Below are 18160 nucleotides of genomic sequence, written 5' to 3'. Positions count from 1 at the left end.
ACGTGCATCCCAGAGCCGTGGGTGGGATGTATATATGATCAAATGAAATTATTTCACTTCCACTTGTGGAAAAATCTGATAGGAGAAATTGACTAGAAAACATTTAGTCATATTTCACTTGGATTATGCTCATAAGTACCAAACTCCAGACCTGTCAAAATAAGCCCCACTAGCACTTCCCGGCCGAGGTGCTAGACAAAGGCTGCGACAGGCAAGAACGATAAAGAGCTTAGAGAAACATTAAGCCTGGAAAAGCCACAGGAACCTAGCTCCTAACCAAAGAGAGGGTTCAGGGATTTAAAAACAGGAAGACTTGTCCTTGAGGTGTGAGGAATGGAGCCCAGAGTGACCCAAGTGTTAAATACAGAGTGAGAGGTCTTAGAAAACCTCAAGGGCATGGTGGCTTATGCCTGTAATTCCAGCACTTTGGGAGGCTGAGGCGGGCACATCACGAGGTCAGGAGATCAAGACTATCCTGGCTAACATGGTGAAAACCCATCTCTACTAAAAATACAAATAATTAGCCAGGCATGGTGGCGGGCGCCTATGGTCCCAGCTACTTGGGAGGCTGAGGCAGGGGAATGGGGTGAACCCGGGAGGTGGAGTTTGCAGTGAGCCAAGATCATGCTACTGTATTGCAGCCTGGGTGACAGAGCAAGACAAAAAAAAAAAAAAACAAAGAAAGAAAGAAAGAAAGAAGCCTCAAGGACATGTGTGTTTTAGGGACCAGCTCTCAGAGGCTGGAAGTCAGGGGCTCATGGCTTTTTAGCACAACTTATTTCCTATCAGAAGCAGTATCCCTTCATTTCACCTTGTTCTGGAGGGCCAACAGTGTGCCCTTCCACAAATCATTTGTTGATGGAATAGGAGATGCACTTGGCTGCTGCCAGCACACCCATCTGCAAACTGAGGCTATCTGCAGAAGAGGTGCAAAGCACCAATGCCTGGAAATGAATTTGTTGGCATTTCAAGGACAAACACTTTCTTGACTATAAACACTGAACCTCCAATCCAAAACTGGGGAAAAAGTCTAGGCTTAATTAAGTCTTTTATTTTCTTCTTTGTAATGAGAATATTCACGTATAACCCAGCTACCTTTGTCCCCTCTGCTTGCCTGTCTACTCACTGGCTCCAAGCCAGGACCTTGGGCTACTGATGCCTGTGTTCACCGGGTTCAGGTGCTGGCCAGTGGGAAGGAGGGCTGGGAATGGTCGGGAAGGAAGGTGTTTCCTTCCTGGCTGGCATGAGTAACTGGGGAGTTTGTGTTGGCCAATACTTAATGCAGTGCATGCACTCATTAGAACATTTGTCTTGTGCATCTCCCAGGTGATGACGAGGGTGGGATGAAGTTGGCTCCGGTTTTATGCACATGCCCAAGCAGGTGACAGGGACCTGGGAGAGTTGATGGTGCTCAGCCTAGCACTGGCACTGTCCTAGGGTCTAGATGAATTCTGGCTTGGACAGAATCTGCATCTCATGCCTCTCGGTTCTCTCTCGGAACGTCATTCTGGAATCCTGTGATCTTCGCTCCCTGGAGAAAGTCAAAATAAAGCAGGGAGGGAAATAATTTGACCTAATGAAAAGGGAAGTAGACATGTTAAGACACAATAGTTATAAAAACTGTATTAAAGATCAGACAACCGTGCCAGGCACTTTACATGTAATACCCTGACCTTCCTTCTCCATGACTCACAGCTCTCCTTCTCACTGGTCAGCACCAGAGCCCAGAAGACAGAGACATCACAGGCCAATAGGTAGACACTGCTATTAGCCCCATTTTACAGATGAAGAAGCTGAGGTTTATAGACGTTAAATAACTTGCCCAAGGTCATACATCACTACGAATAAGCAATGGCAAGATATAAACTTCAACGACTGGCATTAAGCCCAAGACTTAAATTGTTCTCCTCTTGTATCTCCTATGGAATTCTCCACCTACCCTCTGTGGCTTATGCAGGAAAACAACTGAAAAACAGCAGAAAAACAGAAGAATCACAATAACTGTGGGAGGGATTTAATTTCAGCTCTGCTAATTATTCATATAACCTCAATGATGTCATTAACCATGTAAGACTCACTTTGTTTATCTCTAAAATTATAATAAGGCTCCATGTCCTGTTATTGCCATAGAACTGTATTGAAGCCATTCATGTGAAGATGCTTTGAACAAAAGCAAGGTCTTCTAGATGTGTCATGATTACGCTGTTTTCTATACGAAGTGTTGTGGTATAGGAAAAAGCACATCAGCTGTGGCCTGGGCCAGGGTTTAAATCAGCCATGTTAGTGGAATCTTTCTGACTCTCAAACCTCTCATCTATAAAAGGGGGATTCTGTAACCTGCTGGAGAGTTTAGACATGAGAAACCCATGTGTTGACGGAATCCCAGTGCAATGACCATCAGTGTGTCTGACCCATACAAGAGCTCCCCTTACCCGCAGGGGAAAGAAATGGAGCTGCTGAAGACACAGTAGATGAGGGGGTTGACGGCACTATTCAATGCTGGCAGGTTCTGAATGATCACAGAGGCATAGAAACGCTCCTGGGTGTCTGGAAGGAGGTTGAAATTGTCCAAAATGTCAAAGAGGAAGTATGGACTCCAACAGCAGATGAAGGCTGGGGGAGAAGAGAGCCATTAGCACCACAGCAAGTAACAGTTGAGGGGTCTCTTTTGGTTGGTCCTGACTGGACTTTTACCTGGGACGTTCTTTGGGACCTGGAATTTCTCAGAAATATTGGGGTTGAATGCTGTTTAGAGCATTGATATCACATTCACTTAAACACATACACACATACATATGGACACATCTTACAGACATGTTCCTAAAACTGAGCAAAGGTCGTAGAGCTTCTCTGTCCATAAAGAAGGGTTAAATTTCTACTGCTGTGGATTCTTTATAGAAACCCCAGGAACAGGTGACTATGGCCATACCATCTCATCCAACAACACAGGGATCAGGAAAAAATAGCAAAATACTTTGAAGACTCTCTAGGAAAAGACAGAACAGGAAGCATTTTGACCACATAGTGACTAATGGTTTTAGGTTATGTCAGGGAGAAGGGGTGATCACAATATTTTCTAAGTACATACCAGTTTAATGACAGTGTTCTCAATTTTCTCTTTCCCCTCTAAGTTGGCCTCTCCAGAAAACACCCACACTATACCCTTCTCTAAATCCATTGGCATGTATGAGACCCCAATTTGTTTGGCTCCAAATTCTCAAAAGAAATGGATAAAAGGTGGGGATTCAGAGTGTGATGGCTAGTTTTGAGACTACTTAACTGGGCTGCGGAGTGCTCAGATGTTTGGTTAAACACTATTCTGGATACGTATGAAGACATTTCTGGATGAGTGTAACATTTGAACTGGTAGAGTAAGAAAAGCAGATTGCCCTCCTCTGTTCATAGGCCGTGTCCAAACTGTTGAAGGCCTTAGTCATAGAAAAACGTTAAGTAAAAGAAGATTCACTCTGTTTGCCTGTCTTCAAGCTAGGAAATTGGTCTTCTGCCTTCACACTTGGAATCAAACTGAAATGTACATCATCCACTCTCCTGATTTTCAGACCTTTGGACTCAGACTTGGACTGGCACCTACACCGTTGGTTTTCCTGGGTCTCCAGCTTCCAATTGCACAGCTTGGGAATTCTCAGCCTCAGTAATTACCTGGGCCAATCCCTTCTAATAAACCTCTCTCTCTCATTATCCTCTGGAGAGCACAGACTACGACACAAAGCTAAACACTCATGAGTTGACTGGAAATACATACATCTCTCATCTTCTTGCCATAACTTCTCTACTCTCCTTCTCCCACTTTCTCCTCCATATACTTTTTTCTCAGAGTAGAAGTTTGGCTTCCTTAGCTGTCTGCATGCAGGCACAAGCTTTCCGCCATAACTCTGTAATGCGGATTCTGTAACTTGTTGGGGAATTTTAGAATGATAAACTAACTCATGGTTCCCCTCTCGACCCCAGACCTTGGCAATGTATTAAAGTGGAGCAATTCAAACACAAAACCCATTAAGTGTTCTGGATCCTGGTTAATTAACCCAAACACTGGCCCTGAACAGTATCTGGGACACTAAGGGGGGCAAATGGCCTTGTGAGCTTGTGTGTCTTCATGTGTGTATATGTGGGGTTGGAGGATTCTGGTTGTCACAGGGATACCAGTTCTCTGGCATGGTACAGACAGCCCAGCCAGCGAAGATTTGTATCTACTTTGAATGCCCATTCATGTAGAAGAGAAACTTCTGTATAGTTATCCCAGTCTAGAAACCTGACTTTGTTTTACACATAAACACAGATTAAGTAAATATTGAAATTTGTAGATTCTGTTGTACAATTCTGTTAATAAATACAATTCTGTTGTAAATGGAGGAAACATTACTTTGTTTAATTCAAAATATTACAAGGATTTTTTATTTTTGGCAGCTCAGAAAATCAAGTCACTGACAGCAATACTGCTTACATTTTTTTATGTCTCCATGAAAATACACCTGTACTGGTTTTCATTGTAGCTGTTATTATGTCAAGGTGTAGGTGTGACTACTCCATTATTCTTCTAGTGTAGCTGTGCTTATGTTTTTACACGTTAAAATTGGTATAAATTTTAATTAACAAAAATAGTATTGTTTTATTTTAGATTATTTTCTTATTCCTCCTTTATATTATTTTTTGGCAATATATTAACGTTTTAATTATCATGGTAGGTAGTATAAGTAGGCATTTTATTTCAAGATGGGAAAGGGACATTACAAAGTGTTTGCTATAGAAAGGGCCCTTTTGGTCTGATAGGGCTGTCAACATTTGCTGACCCTCTAGTAGGTGTCTCTGGTTGCTGACTGAAGGGATCCCGCAGGGCCTTGGTGTATGGCTGCTGATGACAAAGGGCTATGTTGGCTCTGGGACACACTTGTAAACATAACATTTTCCAACTCAACATCCAGGGAACGTGCATCTGTCGTTCTGACTATCTGAGAAGACAGAGGAGTCTTTGATCTACTTCAGAAGCCTCTGACAAAGTTTTTGAGCCCCGGTGGGTTGTATATGTTTTATCCCAGTTCCGCCTGCAATGCTGTTTTGTGCCTACGTCCTGCTGGCTGAGTCATGCTGTGTGTGGTCTGTTTGGCATTTTGCAGTTGCATTTTAGAAGGGTAAGAAGACTGTTCTGGTGCTTTGACATGTAGCTAATGGGAGATCTATGCTTCCTCGGAGCTTCCAAGAGCTGCCAGAGGGGCAAGGAGGGGATATGTAAGCTAAATAAAAAAGAAAATAGTACAAATCCCTTTCCTTCTTGCATATTTTCATTCATTCATTCATTCATTCAACAAATGTTAATTGAGCAGTGTGTAGGGGACCCTATTTTAGGTCTTGGTGATAATATAAGTAACACAAAAGCCAAAGTCATTGCCCTCACAGATTCACTACTCCAACAGGGGAGACAGACTATAAGAAAATCAGTCTATGTCCTATAGTGCCAGGCAGAACCAAGAACAAAAGTAAGCCAGAGTAGACTAGAAAAAGGATATTTAAAAGACTTGTCAAGGAGCCCTCAGGGAGGTGGCATTGTTGGGGAACAAATGAGGTTAGGAAGTAAGTCAGATCACCACCGGGGAGCAGAGTATTTCAGACAGGAAATAGTGCAAGGTGACTTTATGAGTCTTAAGAGTAGAGAGAAAGGAAAAGGAAAGGGCAGAAGACAGGAGGGTGGAAGGGCAGGTAAGGTGCCATAAGGGAGAAATTTGTAGTGAACCTAACGTTAAATATTCAGAAAAGGTGGAAAGCCACTTCCATCTTCTTTTTGCTTGTGAACTCCAACCCTGGGGAAGATAGTGTCTTCAAGGAAGTGACTGAGTTAGCAGGTGATGTGAGCATCCGTTTCAGCTAGTTCCTAATCAGATTTTCTCCAAATTATTCAACCCATAGCCTTGGCAGGCAGTTGTATTCATAAGGAGAGCAATTAGGAATCAAATGTGAGCCCTTGAAGGAACCATGAATGGGCTGATGAGTTTCACACATTCCTTTCCAATCAGACCAATGTAGAAGTGCCCGTTGGCAAATTCCTTTCTGCCACCAGGTCCCAGGAGCAAGCTTGCTTTTGGGATGTTCATACCACTTTACAGCTCAAGGAGGGACATAGCTTACCAAGAATGATGACGATGCTATACTTGATAGCCTTGATTTTTGCCTTCGAGATAAGTCCTCGGTTGTAGCTGCTGCACAGTTTCCCATCTGTAGATGCAAGAGGGGGATAGTAAGATGAAGTGTTCAAGATGTGACAGTTTCTGTTTCTGCCAATAGGAACATTAAAAGTCAGACTCCAGTTTTCACTTATATCCTGTGCATTTATGCCCAGATGGCCCTCCTTGAAAATTTTTAGATTAAAGATGGTTCTGGGCTGGTTTCTGGAGAATGCTCAGTTTATACCTTAATATTACATGCAAATGGTATGGAATGCTCACACTCTCTCAAGAGACTTGGTCAGATGGTCTGAACAGCTGTAGCTGAAATTTGACCATGTGACCATGCAGGAGTTGAGGTCTTCCCTGAGGAGCGCTACTCTCTGAGCCCTGGCTATGCTGAGACACCCATGCAGCCACTTTAGCAACCTAGGCAAAGTTATTTTCTAAAATGATTGCCCCAGACAAATACATTTGTAAAAAAAGAAACAAAAACAAAAGCAAAACACAAAAAACACTCTCAAGAAAAGCTCAAGACAGGGGTATCAGAACTCTCCAAAACAGGAGCGTGGATATACACTTTTTTTGTATGTGGCTGTTGTCTGATGGTGAACACTGAGGGGTGAATGTAAGGATCTACTAGAATACAAGCTTGATGAGGACAGGGGCTTTGTTTTTTGCACTCCTGTAGCCTATACACATATTCAGTGACTAACACAAATATGTTGAATGAATCAATAACCACCTGTCACTAGTCAAGCAGTGGCAAAACAAAGTGATAGGATAGGCTGGGCAGGATCCAGTACAATAGGCCTTAGTTAAAGGAGTGATTACCTATAAATTTGGGGATAAAAATGTCAGATGTGCTGTCCCTTTCCTTATGGAAGAGTTTTTACTGTCAGGGCTTCCACCAGCCCATATGCCACCTTTGTGAAATTTCGGAAAAGGGGCCCTTTCTCTGATAAGCACAGGCCTGCCTAGGGCACACACTCAGTGAGGGAAATATAAAGAGGATGCCAGCCACACACACCTCTCAGCCAGGAGCCACCCAGTGAGGCTCAGTGGGCACAACCCTAGTGGTGGCCCTGGTCAGAGGCCCACTCAGGGCGTCCAAAAAGTCACATGGAGTAGGGCAGTTGTGGACTAGAAAGACAAACTGCTGTGCTCCATTGCCTTCACTGCACTGCCTAGCTCTCATGTTCAAAATTTATTTTAATGCCCATGGAAATCAGTCAGATGTTTACCTTTGCAATATTCATTCAATCCCACCACCAATCTGATCTAGCCCAACCCCCCAAGTATAGCATGTCTGCTAAGAGATAAGGACTGACTAGAAGGGCTGAAATATAGTACGTGTTCTCTAAGAATTTTCAATCCAGCATGAAAGATCACACACTCTCCATAAAACTGGTTGAGATGAGCGAGATGCTGCTATGGTTTGAATGACTCTGCCAAAACTCATGTGTAAATTTAATTGTCATTGTAACAGTATTGGGAGATGGAGCCTTTGAGAGGTGATTAGGCCACTAGGGCTTGGCCCTCATGAATGAATTTTTGCTATTATTGTGGAAGAGGGCTTCTGATGGGATGGACAAGTTGCTTGACTTTCTCTCTGTCTTGGGTGTTCACTTTCGCCCCCTGTCTTCTGCCATGGGATGACCTTTGCCAGTTGCAAGTGCCCTGCTCTTGGATTTCCCAGCCTCTAGAACCATAAGCCAAATCAATCTCTTTTTAAATAAATTTCCCAGTCTGTGGTATTCTGTTATAGCAGCAGAAAATGGACCAAGAGAGATAGAAACCAACTGTGGACAGAGGAGAGACCCATCCTTCCACCACTGTGCTGGGGAGGCTGTGTGGGAGTTGCAGAGAGCATCAAGTGAACTCAAATGACATAAGAAGGAGTCCAAGACAAAGGCGGGATGTGGCGTGGGATCAGGAGAGGTGGGAGGCAGAGAGTGAATATCCTCAGCCAAGACATGGAACAAGAAAACATAGGATGCGTTTTAACCACAGTGAGTCATATTGCTTGGCTGTAACCTACAAATACGTGGGGTTTGAGAGTGGAGAAGAGAACTGAAGGCAAACTGCGGAGGCCTTGAATGTCTTTCTGAGGAGCTTGGGCTGAACTACTGAGGCAGCTGCAGGCCACTGAAGTTTCTGAGTGGTTTTGCAGTGTGAATATTTACTCATTGCAGAGGACAAATGATTTTCAAGAGTAACAGGAATAGGGGCTCTTTAGGTACAAAGAAAAAATGCTAATTACAATTAATTCATATTTCTTAAAGCATACCCTGTAAGGCCACTCCTAAATACCATTAGGGTCTTCAGATTCTTCTGTGCATTTCATGGGACCACAAAACCTCAGCCTTGTAAGAAAGCAAATGCTTCAGAACATTTAGAGCAGTGATTCTCTGCTGGGGTGATCTTGCTTTACAGGGAACTTTTGGCAATGTCTGAACACATTTTTAATCATCACGATTATGTGTGAATGTGTGCTACTGGCATCTAGTGGGCAGAGACCAGGAATGTTGCTAAACATCCTTCAATGCACAGGGCAGCCCCCACAACAAAGAATTATCCAGTCCAAAATGCCAAAGGTGTCAAAGGCGAGAAACCTTGATTTCCAGGATGGGATCTTGGGAGGGACACAGACTTTAAGATCAGACTGGAATGGATCCTCCATCTCTACCAATTACTAAAACTGTGTAACCTTAGGCAAATTGTCTAAAGTTCCCGGCTTCAGTTCTCCCATTTAAAACTTGAGGTGTAGAACACCTAATTCAGAGTTACTTTGAAGATTAACATAAAATAATATATTCAAGGAACCAAGCCCCATGATGGGATGTCAGATGTCTTATCAGTTGAGATGAATGCAGTTTTATCAGTATTTCAGGTGGAAGGTGAGCCATCTTTATGGAAGTGAATAGAAGGTATTACTACATTTGATTGTCTATTATACAAGGTTGTTATCTGTGTAAGAATTATGTACAGCAGAAAATGATCCAGGTGAGATTATACCCATGGGGGGCAAGTAAAGAAGACAGCAGACCAAATTATATTCTTTCAAAGCATCCCCACTGGCTGTTCCTAGGCAACAGCTGGCCCCTAAACAGTATGGGTCTGAAGACTAAGTTGGTCTTTCAGAAAAGTTTTCGAGAATGACATTTGTGCTCTGAAATCCCTTTAAAATGGAAACCCGCAGTGCTTTCCACAGGGCAACTGGGTGACAATGTAATCAACTACCTGCCCAGAGATCAGAGAAAAGCATCTTTAATCTGACCATTCCAGGACATGCAAAGCCTCTAGCTTCTAAAGATGGCCCTTCAGAGAGAGCTGAGCTACAAAATGCCAGTAATTCTCCTTTATTGGGAGATAAAAGGATTATTTCTACTCAGGCCTTGGCGCTGAGCTGCAGTGAAAAACAGTTAAATTCAGCTGTCACTGTGCATTAATAACTTGGGTAGCCTGAAGGTGGCAGGTCCATTCGATTTGGGACTGGAAGAAGCACGCTGATGTGGACTGTTTTAGTTCCAGAGTACATCCCTAATGGGGGCACATGCTGCAGATTTAGTCTCCAAATGGCCATTTCTGGCTCCTCACCTTCCCAAGACCACAGGCCTCTTACAGAGCCACTGGGAACCCATTATGCAGGCTGAGCACCTGAAGTGGGAGCAGTTGGCACCTTGGGATTTCAAATGGAAGCAGAATTGTTTCCTGGGATGTGATGGGGGGAATTCATCTGTGAACTTATAGTGAGTGCAGGTGATTTGTTTAGAAACAAGGAAGTCTAACTGGAAATGTTTTAAAATAAATATGCTTCCTATATTAGAAACTTTGTGTATGTTAGGTTGATTTTTAAAAACTTCAAAGTTTTTTTTAGCAGTTTTTCCTGATTTCTAAAATTTTTAAAACTTGAAATTCATTTTGAACAGTAACATTCTCTTTACTAATACAGCTTGAATACCCCCCTGAAATCATCAGTTCAGTATTTTAAGCACATTAGGTCTCATCTGCTTAGCTGCAGGACTGCGGTCTGTTTCTTCCCAGGGGGTTTTTGTCCCTCTAGTTTTTCTGAGAGACCCAAGGAGGTGTCTCAATGTTCCAGGATCCACCCGGGCCACCGCCTGTGCCTCTCTCATGACACTATCTGGATCCTGCTTTCTAAGCTCATGCAGCTGCCCTGGGTTGCCCCAAGTCACTTCACCCAGACCTCCTCTTTGCCAAGGACTGCCTCTTGAGGGGCTCCGGCTGGGCACCAGATGCTTCCACGGCCACAGTCACTTCAAAGCAACGTTGTGAGTCCTCTTCATTATTGCTCTTGACCCTGGGCAGTTGCTTTGCTCTTCTGCTCCACCTCTCAGGGCCTCAGTTCTGTCCCTGGGCTGTAGGTTATTCAGCACCACTGCCCTTCCCTGGGATATCTGCTCTCCAAGTTCTTCTGCCAGGAAGCAAGGGAATGGCCTCTCTCCTCTGTGCTATGCTATTCCAGGGACCTGTAGCACTCACTTTAACTTCCAAGAGTTTCAGCTTCTTTAGCCCCCCACACAGCGTTTTCCTCCCTAGATGCTGACAAGTGGCTGGAGTGGTTAGGTGGGAATGTTCTTCTGTGACCCAGAACTTACATTTCCCTTTGACCTTAAGACACTCATTGTGCCTGACTCCATATTCTCCAGAATGTTTTCACACTCAGGAATCTTATTGTCCCTTTCTAGTCATCTGAGGTACTCCCTCTCTCCCCATTAGCTAGACATGCCTGCATATATCTGAACCTTCAAGTAGGAAAGCATTTTGAGTTCCTTTTCAGGTTTCTAGCCCAGAGCCAACCATAAATTATAGCTAGATATGAGATTTCACTAACCCATCAGATAGCCCTTTCTGTACCTCAGCACCTCAGCTCAGGCAGAAGCAGGAGCCCTGACAGTCTAAAATAATTATGCAAAGACAGATGAGCTGTTCACCAAACCCATTCCTGTTTCCCCAGGGCACACAACTAGACTCCAATTCCCAGCTTGCCTTCCAGCAGTGTGTAGTCATGTGACTAAGATCTGCCTAAGGGATACTGGGAAGAGTCAATGTCTACCATCCCCAAACCTGGCTCAGATACCTCTCCTGAGCAGTCCTCCACTCTGTCTCTTTCCCCGCCCCTGCCTGCTGGAGGGAGGTGCTGAGGGGTACCTTAGCAGCCCTCTGTTAAGTGTGGCAGAATCTCCACCTGCTTGAATTTCTGAACGACTGTGTGGAACAATGCCTTTCCCTCTGGTCTTTATTGCCAACTGGATTTTAATTAAGACATAAACTTCTATGTGGGTAAGGCTACTGATATTTTGGGTTACACAGCTGCTAGTGTTTCTCTTACTAAAGTAGAGATTGGTACCTCATATGCAGTGCTGTCTTAATGAAAACCTGAAACATGTGGCATTGGATTCATGGGCAGGCAGCAGGTGGCAAGGAAACTGAGGTTTCCATTTGTCTATTGTGCCAATACCACACTCTGACTTTATAATGCTTTCAATATTTGGTAAACCAAACTTTCTCTACCTTATTTTGCATCTCTAGGAATGTCTAGGCTACTCATGGCTCTTGAATTTTCCACGTCTATTTTAAAATAGGCTTGTGAAACTCAATAAAATGTTTCAATTCAATTTTGTTTGGAACTTTATTAACTTGTAGATCAGTTGGGGAGATTCAACGTCTTTATGATATTAAACTTTACTATCCATGAACATGTCATAATCATCATTTATTTGTATCTTCATGTTTTTCCGGCACATCTTTTATTAAATGTAGTTAATTGTAGAGAAGTCATTTTATTCACAGTTACTGATGAAGAAGCTGATATGGACAGCAGTTAATGGGCTTCTCTTAAATTTTTTAAGATAGAAAGTGAATAGGACTCTAACCCAATTCCTAATCTGTAGCTTTTTTCCTTCACTCTAGTGTGCCTCATTTAATTAAAAACATGGAATTTGAATATAGCATGGATCATATCTGCCAAGCCATGATAGCTAGACATAGTTATAATGAGAAATTTGTCTGTTCCATGGGTATACCTGCCCAATCTCCTGCTCCCATGCAGTAGTAAATGTTCTAGTTTGCACAAGTAAATCCTCCCGGACATCAATAATATGCTCATTTATGAAAGATAAAGATAACACACAGGATTGGAAACCCTGTCTCCTCCACATCTTGCCCTCCACGCTTGTTTATGGGAAAGTCTTTAGATAATTTATGATACAGTTCTTTTTCTTTTCCTTTCTGTCAGCGTTTGACTGGGAGAAAATAGACATATTTGTCAGCAAGAAGAGTGGTTCTCACACTAAGGATGGCTTGAGTTTTTCAGCCAGTGTTTACAAAGTGAGCTTCTGTTCACACTAATCATGGCTAATGTCCCTCGTTGATGAGCAATAATCCTGGCATGCAGACCCAGCTGGAGATCCCATTTACCTGCCAACTCCAGAGCTGCTTGGCTGTAATGACAGATGGGAAATCAACTGCGTTCCATTTATGAATAAGATATAGAGAGCATATAAGCTTTTGAGAATACCAGCTGCCCTCATTCCAGGATGAGGTCACTAACAGTAACTAAAAAATAGATATAATGGAGATATAAAACTATATTAAAGAACAAAAAGTGGCGGCAGCCATTTCCACCTTTGGGAGGGAGTAATGGCACACTCTGTATCAGTGGGAAACAGGGCTCTAAGTGGCTTTGTATGGTTTCAAGGACCGGAAGTCAGGGGAGCCCAAGAGTGCAAGGACTGGCATATGCAGTAGCAGGAGACATGGGAACTTTGGAGAGAACCAGGAACTTAGCCTCCCTGGGGAGAGGCATGCTGAGGAAGGTGGTGAGCAAGGGCGGTGCTGCTGTGGAGGGAACAGGAGAGCTGTAGGAGGTGAGACAGTGAGAGTGAGTGCTCAGAGGGACAAGCAGGGAGGAGCATGTCAGACCCACAGAATTGGGAGAAATCACATGACAGGGGTTTATACCAATCTGATTTGTCTGAAAGTACAGGAAGGCCTCGGCTACCTCCACAAAATTGGTCTCCACACTGCCAATCATTACTCAGCCTTTAGATTTTAAATATATCAAAACAAAACCTTCAGGAGATGAGGTAGGAATAGCTCTCTGAAGGCACAGCTCTAGAGGGAGTGTCCTGGAAGGGAAGCCGCACACAAGACCTTGAGTTTTTGTTTTAATTTTTAAAAAGTCTTGTCTTTATGTGTGCACTCAATATGTGTGTATTTGAATACCAGTTGTGTCACATGCTACCCGTGAAAACAAGCAAACTGTTTAAGCTTTAAGCCTGTCTTCTGTCTGTGAGAGACAGTAACACCACCTTGAAGAGCTGTGGATTAACTCATTTCCTGTTTAGACAAAAAAAAAAAAAGCACAGCTCACTGCCGGTGCAGTATTCTCAAATGGGAAATGGGTTAAATGGGAAATGGGCAATGGGCCATGGGTGAAATGGAGCAAACAGGAAACGAGTTAAAGGGAAGAACACAAGGAAAAGACCTAGCAGTGGCTGACAGGAGCTGCTCGTCTGTCCCTCTGTCTTCTCTGTTTGTGAGAGATGAATGGACGATGGCTTTGAGTGGGCATTAGAGGGTCTAAGCATGACGTTTATACAGAGACATGCATGGCAAATATGTTTGTGGGTGCTGAGTTGATGGTTTTAAAAAATGAATATACATATATACATCTAGGATAATATTGGCTGTTTACTCAGGCTAAAGGGCCACAGGGCTATTGTTTCAATTATATGATTTAGGTAATTGTAGAAAATTTTTACGTATGGCTAAGTGAAAATAGAAGAAAACAAAATCAACTAAAATTCGACCACTCAGAGATAATTTCAATAACATTGATAACATGTAGCTTCTTGATATTTTCCATTTCCCCCTCTCTCTAGCTATCATCTAGCTATATCATACATGCACATATATATTCTGCTAAGTAAAAATATGTGCACATATCTATAAAAGAGATACCATACTGCTTTCTTTTTCTTAATGTACTATATTGGAGAAATATTTCTATGGCAATAAGTACACTCTATATAATAATTTTTAGAGCTGCAGTATTTAATTGTATGGCTATATAATTATTACACTCAGTTCCCTCATTGTAGGGTATTCAGATCTTTTCAGTTATTCATGATTATAAACAATATTTCTTATATTTGTTTCCTTTCTCTTTCTTTCTCCCCCTCTCGCCTCTCTTCCTCTCCCTATCTTTCCTTTCCTTTCTTTTCCTTCCTTCCTTCCTTCCTTCCTTCCTTCCTTCCTTCCTTCCTTCCTTCCTCTTCTTTCTTTTCTTTCCTCACTCTTTCTTTCTCCCTCATTCTATCTTTTGTTCTTCGTTTTATAAGGAGTGTATTTCCTTGTAGCATATGATGTAACAATCTAATATATGATTATTTCCATATGGGCAGTTGTCTCAACATTAGTAATTAAACAGTTTCTATTTCTCTATCAGTTTAAAATACTTCATCACATTCTAAATTCCTGAGGTTTCCTTTAGCATTTCTGTTCTGTTGGGATTCCCTGTCCATATAATTCTCTTTCAATGATTATAGTATTATAATTGTAGTACTTATGACATTTATTTGATATTTGATAGAGGAAGGATGCCTTCATCCAATTTTTTTCAGACAAATATTCTAACTTTTAACCAAAGCCAATTGCACTCAATAGAATGAATTCACTTGTGTTTATTCTCTTTATTGCTTTTGCTCTTCCAGAAAAACCAGGATGTGGAGACTGCACCAGTGGAAGGGAAGCACTAGGATCTGCATGGGGGCTGGAATTAGCCCCAAGCTGAATGACTGGGTCTTCGTGGGTTGAAAATTTCCAAGCAGCCTAAACACATCTCTTGGTTACACTGGTCAGTGAGCGTGAAGGTCAGCCACCTATGACTCTGTGTCTCACTGGACCAGATTGTCAAACCTGGTTGAACATCAAAAATACCTGAAGAGCTTTTCCGAAATAATGATGTCCATGCCCCACTCCAGATGGAGTGAATCAGAATCTGTCAGGGAATGGTGTCTGGGTTTTGGTGTATTTTAAAAGCTCCCCAGGCAATTCTACTGTGTAGCCAGGGCCAAGACCCAAGGCCCTAGACTGTAAGTTGCCTGTAGTCAGGAACCATGCTATTCATTTGTCATTCCCAGTCCCTTGTACCACTCCTGACATGCAGAAGAACACAGAGGAACTGAACTGAATTCAGGTGAAGAACCCAGACTTACATATCTCTACTCATTTTCTAGGGAAAAGACACAGGTTATCAGTGCCTGATAAAACTTGTGCATCCTCTTGGTGGCCTCACGGTCTTATTGGAAAAAGTAGCTTTAAGAGGGAGAAAACAAGCTCTGTCTTGGTCCAACGAAAGTTTAACTAACAGTCTGAAAAGAGGAGGGCTTAGGGAGAATCCAGTGTATCCCCTTATTTTAACATCTTGGAGCCCAGGGATTATGTAACTTTGCCAGGTGGCACAGCTCTTTGTGGCACATCTGGAACAGAAAGCAGCTCTTCTTATTCCAGATATTTGTGGTACAGCTTGTTGTCCTTGTGTGAGTGCATATAGTTGTGAGTATGCATTGTTAGTGTGTGTGAGACTGAGTGTGTGAAGGTGTGTGTATTTGTGTATATGAGCCTACGTTTTGTGTATGTGTGTGCACAAGGAATGGGAGGGGTGTGTAACCTGAGCGGATCCAGTCTCCTTCTGCAGAGCTATGACATTACAACAAACAGAAAACTAGAAGCCCTTTCTTCTTTTGGTCCCTTGGTTTGCTGTGTTTTCTCCAGATTGACCTTGGTCAGGTCCAGTAATGTTTTCCTGGGAAGCAGGACAGGCTTCCAGGGCTCAGAGTCTACTGCGTACGAGGGGCTCTGCAGTCGGGTTTACTGAGAAGGAACTTGGGGGAAGGTTGTAGTAGGTGGTCTTAGGCTTGATCTGGTTTGAATTGGTGTGTCAGGGCAGCTGGGAAAGAATGAACCACTGTGCCTTTACTGGCTTAGGGTCCAGGATTGTTCTATGGACAAATGGCAGCTTTATGTATCTGAAAATTCAAGTCAATCAGAAAAGCCTATCCTCATCTTTGCTGAAGGTGTGATGTCCTCCTTGGACAGTCTCTCTTTTCATATCTTGTGTCCTCCAAGGTGCTTCTTTGCTAGAACTGAGGCTGGGGTAACCCTTGGATCCTAGCTCAAACGCTAACTCTCTGCTGGCATAGCTTGGCCAGGTCCAAAGTGCCCCCTTCCTTCTCCTAAATTTCAGGGAGGTCACATGGGGGACAACAGAGCCTGCCTGTGATAGCCTTTGGTGGGTCTGGTCTGTCGGCTGGGTCCTGATATGATCCTGTATGCTCATGTATCAAGGGATCCCCAGCTCACATTTGCTAGAGGAAAACCTCTGGAGAAGCACATTAGCTAAGAATTGGGCCATGCAGAGTAGAGACTTACCTGAGCAGTTGGAAATCACTGTTTCATAGGTTTTGCTTTTAATCCAGATAGTTCGGATCACAATGCCATACATGACGCTGCAGAAAGAACCAAAGGTAGTATTAAAGTGGCTGGTGGATCTCTACTGTGAGGACACAGAGAAGACCACTCCCACCTCCCCGAGTGCAAGGTGCAAAGGGAGGAATCTTTTCACCATGCCTGTCCCTCTATACTTGCTGTTTATAGAATCACAACTGAAAGTGTCCATTAGAATCCATTGGATGGAGTCACTTCTGTCTTAAGTGAGGAGGCTAAGACCTGGTAAAGTTATGCAGTTTCCTCAAGGTAACCCAAATGGTTTGAAGGAGAGCTGTGATTAGAATCCAAAAACAGGCCTTAGAGTCGGAAAAGACTTGGGTCTCCTCTACTACTTGTCTGCTGTACAATCCTGACTTTAGTGACATCTTTTAAGTGACATCTATGATCCCTGACTCCAGCATTCATGGCTTTGTGTGATCTTCATCCCTTTAGTGTGGGAAGAGCAGGTGACTTGCCTCTAATCAATGCAGTGTGGCAAAGGGGATGGGACTGATTACACAGAGTGTAGTGCCTGTCTTGTTGGTGTCTCTCCCCATTGCTGGCTTTGAAGAAGCAAGGTGCCATGAACCCCACAGCTGCAAGAAAATGAATTCCGCTAAGGACCTGAGGGAGCCTGGAAAAGAGCCTTTCCCAGTCCAGCCTCTGATGACCCCCTGCCCTGGATAAACAACTTGATGACTGCCTTGCCTGAGCAGGGGACCCGGTTAAGCCATGGCCAGATTCTTGACCCACAGAAACTGTGAGATGATAAATGTGTCTTGCTTTAAGTCATTAGGTTTGTGGTAATTTGTAAAGGAGTAATGGATAACTACTACACTGAGCCTCAGCTGAGGTTCTACAAGATGGTGTTAACAATACAGACCTCTTGAACTTTTTGAGTATCAGATGTGACAATATTTAAAGTGCCAAGTACAGTGCTGGAAAATTAGTGGAGATTAATTTCCTTTCTCCTCTTTCTTGCCTATTTTTTTACACTATATCACACCAATTCTTACATGATTTAATCTGTGCCTAACAGGAAAACAAAGTGTTAATGATTCAAAAGTGTCAAGAAGTTTTGTATCCTGGGTACTCTTTGATAAATATAAAAACTACTCTTCTTTAATATTACTTGATATTTTGACTACATTAAGCACCTTGGCAAAAAACTCTGGGACACAGCAATGCTTTATTTTAAAACTGCATATCTTCCCTCTTGAGAATAATTAGTTTAAAAAAAAAATCAAAGCTTCAGTTTGCAGTAGCTGACAAAGCACTAATTGCTTTTAATGATCTTTAGAATATAACTTAATTAATGGCAATGTTAAAATCTCTGCTGCTTATTGCCTTTCCCCATTCTTGCTCAGTGAACCCTTCAGAGTGCTCCAGGAAAGCTCAGGGACTTTTTGGAACATCTCCATTCTTTCTCGCATAATTGCCCAGGGACTTTTTTTTTTTTTTTTTTTTTT

The 18160-nt window shown here is 42.8% G+C and overlaps 1 protein-coding gene across 1 annotated transcript in view; it reads right to left on the bottom strand.

The window, feature by feature from the left end:
• Window positions 1-1116: 1116 nt before the first annotated feature.
• NPSR1 (neuropeptide S receptor 1) overlaps window positions 1117-18160 on the bottom strand; it is a 184112-nt gene continuing 167068 nt past the window's right edge. Inside the window, exons 5-8 of the mRNA XM_017855953.1 lie at window positions 16635-16711; window positions 6139-6225; window positions 2433-2613; window positions 1117-1531 (exon numbers count right to left, since the gene is read on the bottom strand). Of these exons, the coding sequence (XP_017711442.1) occupies window positions 1441-1531; window positions 2433-2613; window positions 6139-6225; window positions 16635-16711 (436 nt within the window). The 3' untranslated portion in view covers window positions 1117-1440. The remainder of the gene's footprint in view (window positions 1532-2432; window positions 2614-6138; window positions 6226-16634; window positions 16712-18160) is intronic.

Source organism: Rhinopithecus bieti, unplaced genomic scaffold, assembly GCF_001698545.2.
Source record: "Rhinopithecus bieti isolate Rb0 unplaced genomic scaffold, ASM169854v2 scaffold_42603, whole genome shotgun sequence".
Taxonomy (NCBI): domain Eukaryota; kingdom Metazoa; phylum Chordata; class Mammalia; order Primates; family Cercopithecidae; genus Rhinopithecus; species Rhinopithecus bieti.
This window is presented reverse-complemented; position numbering and strand designations above follow the sequence as displayed.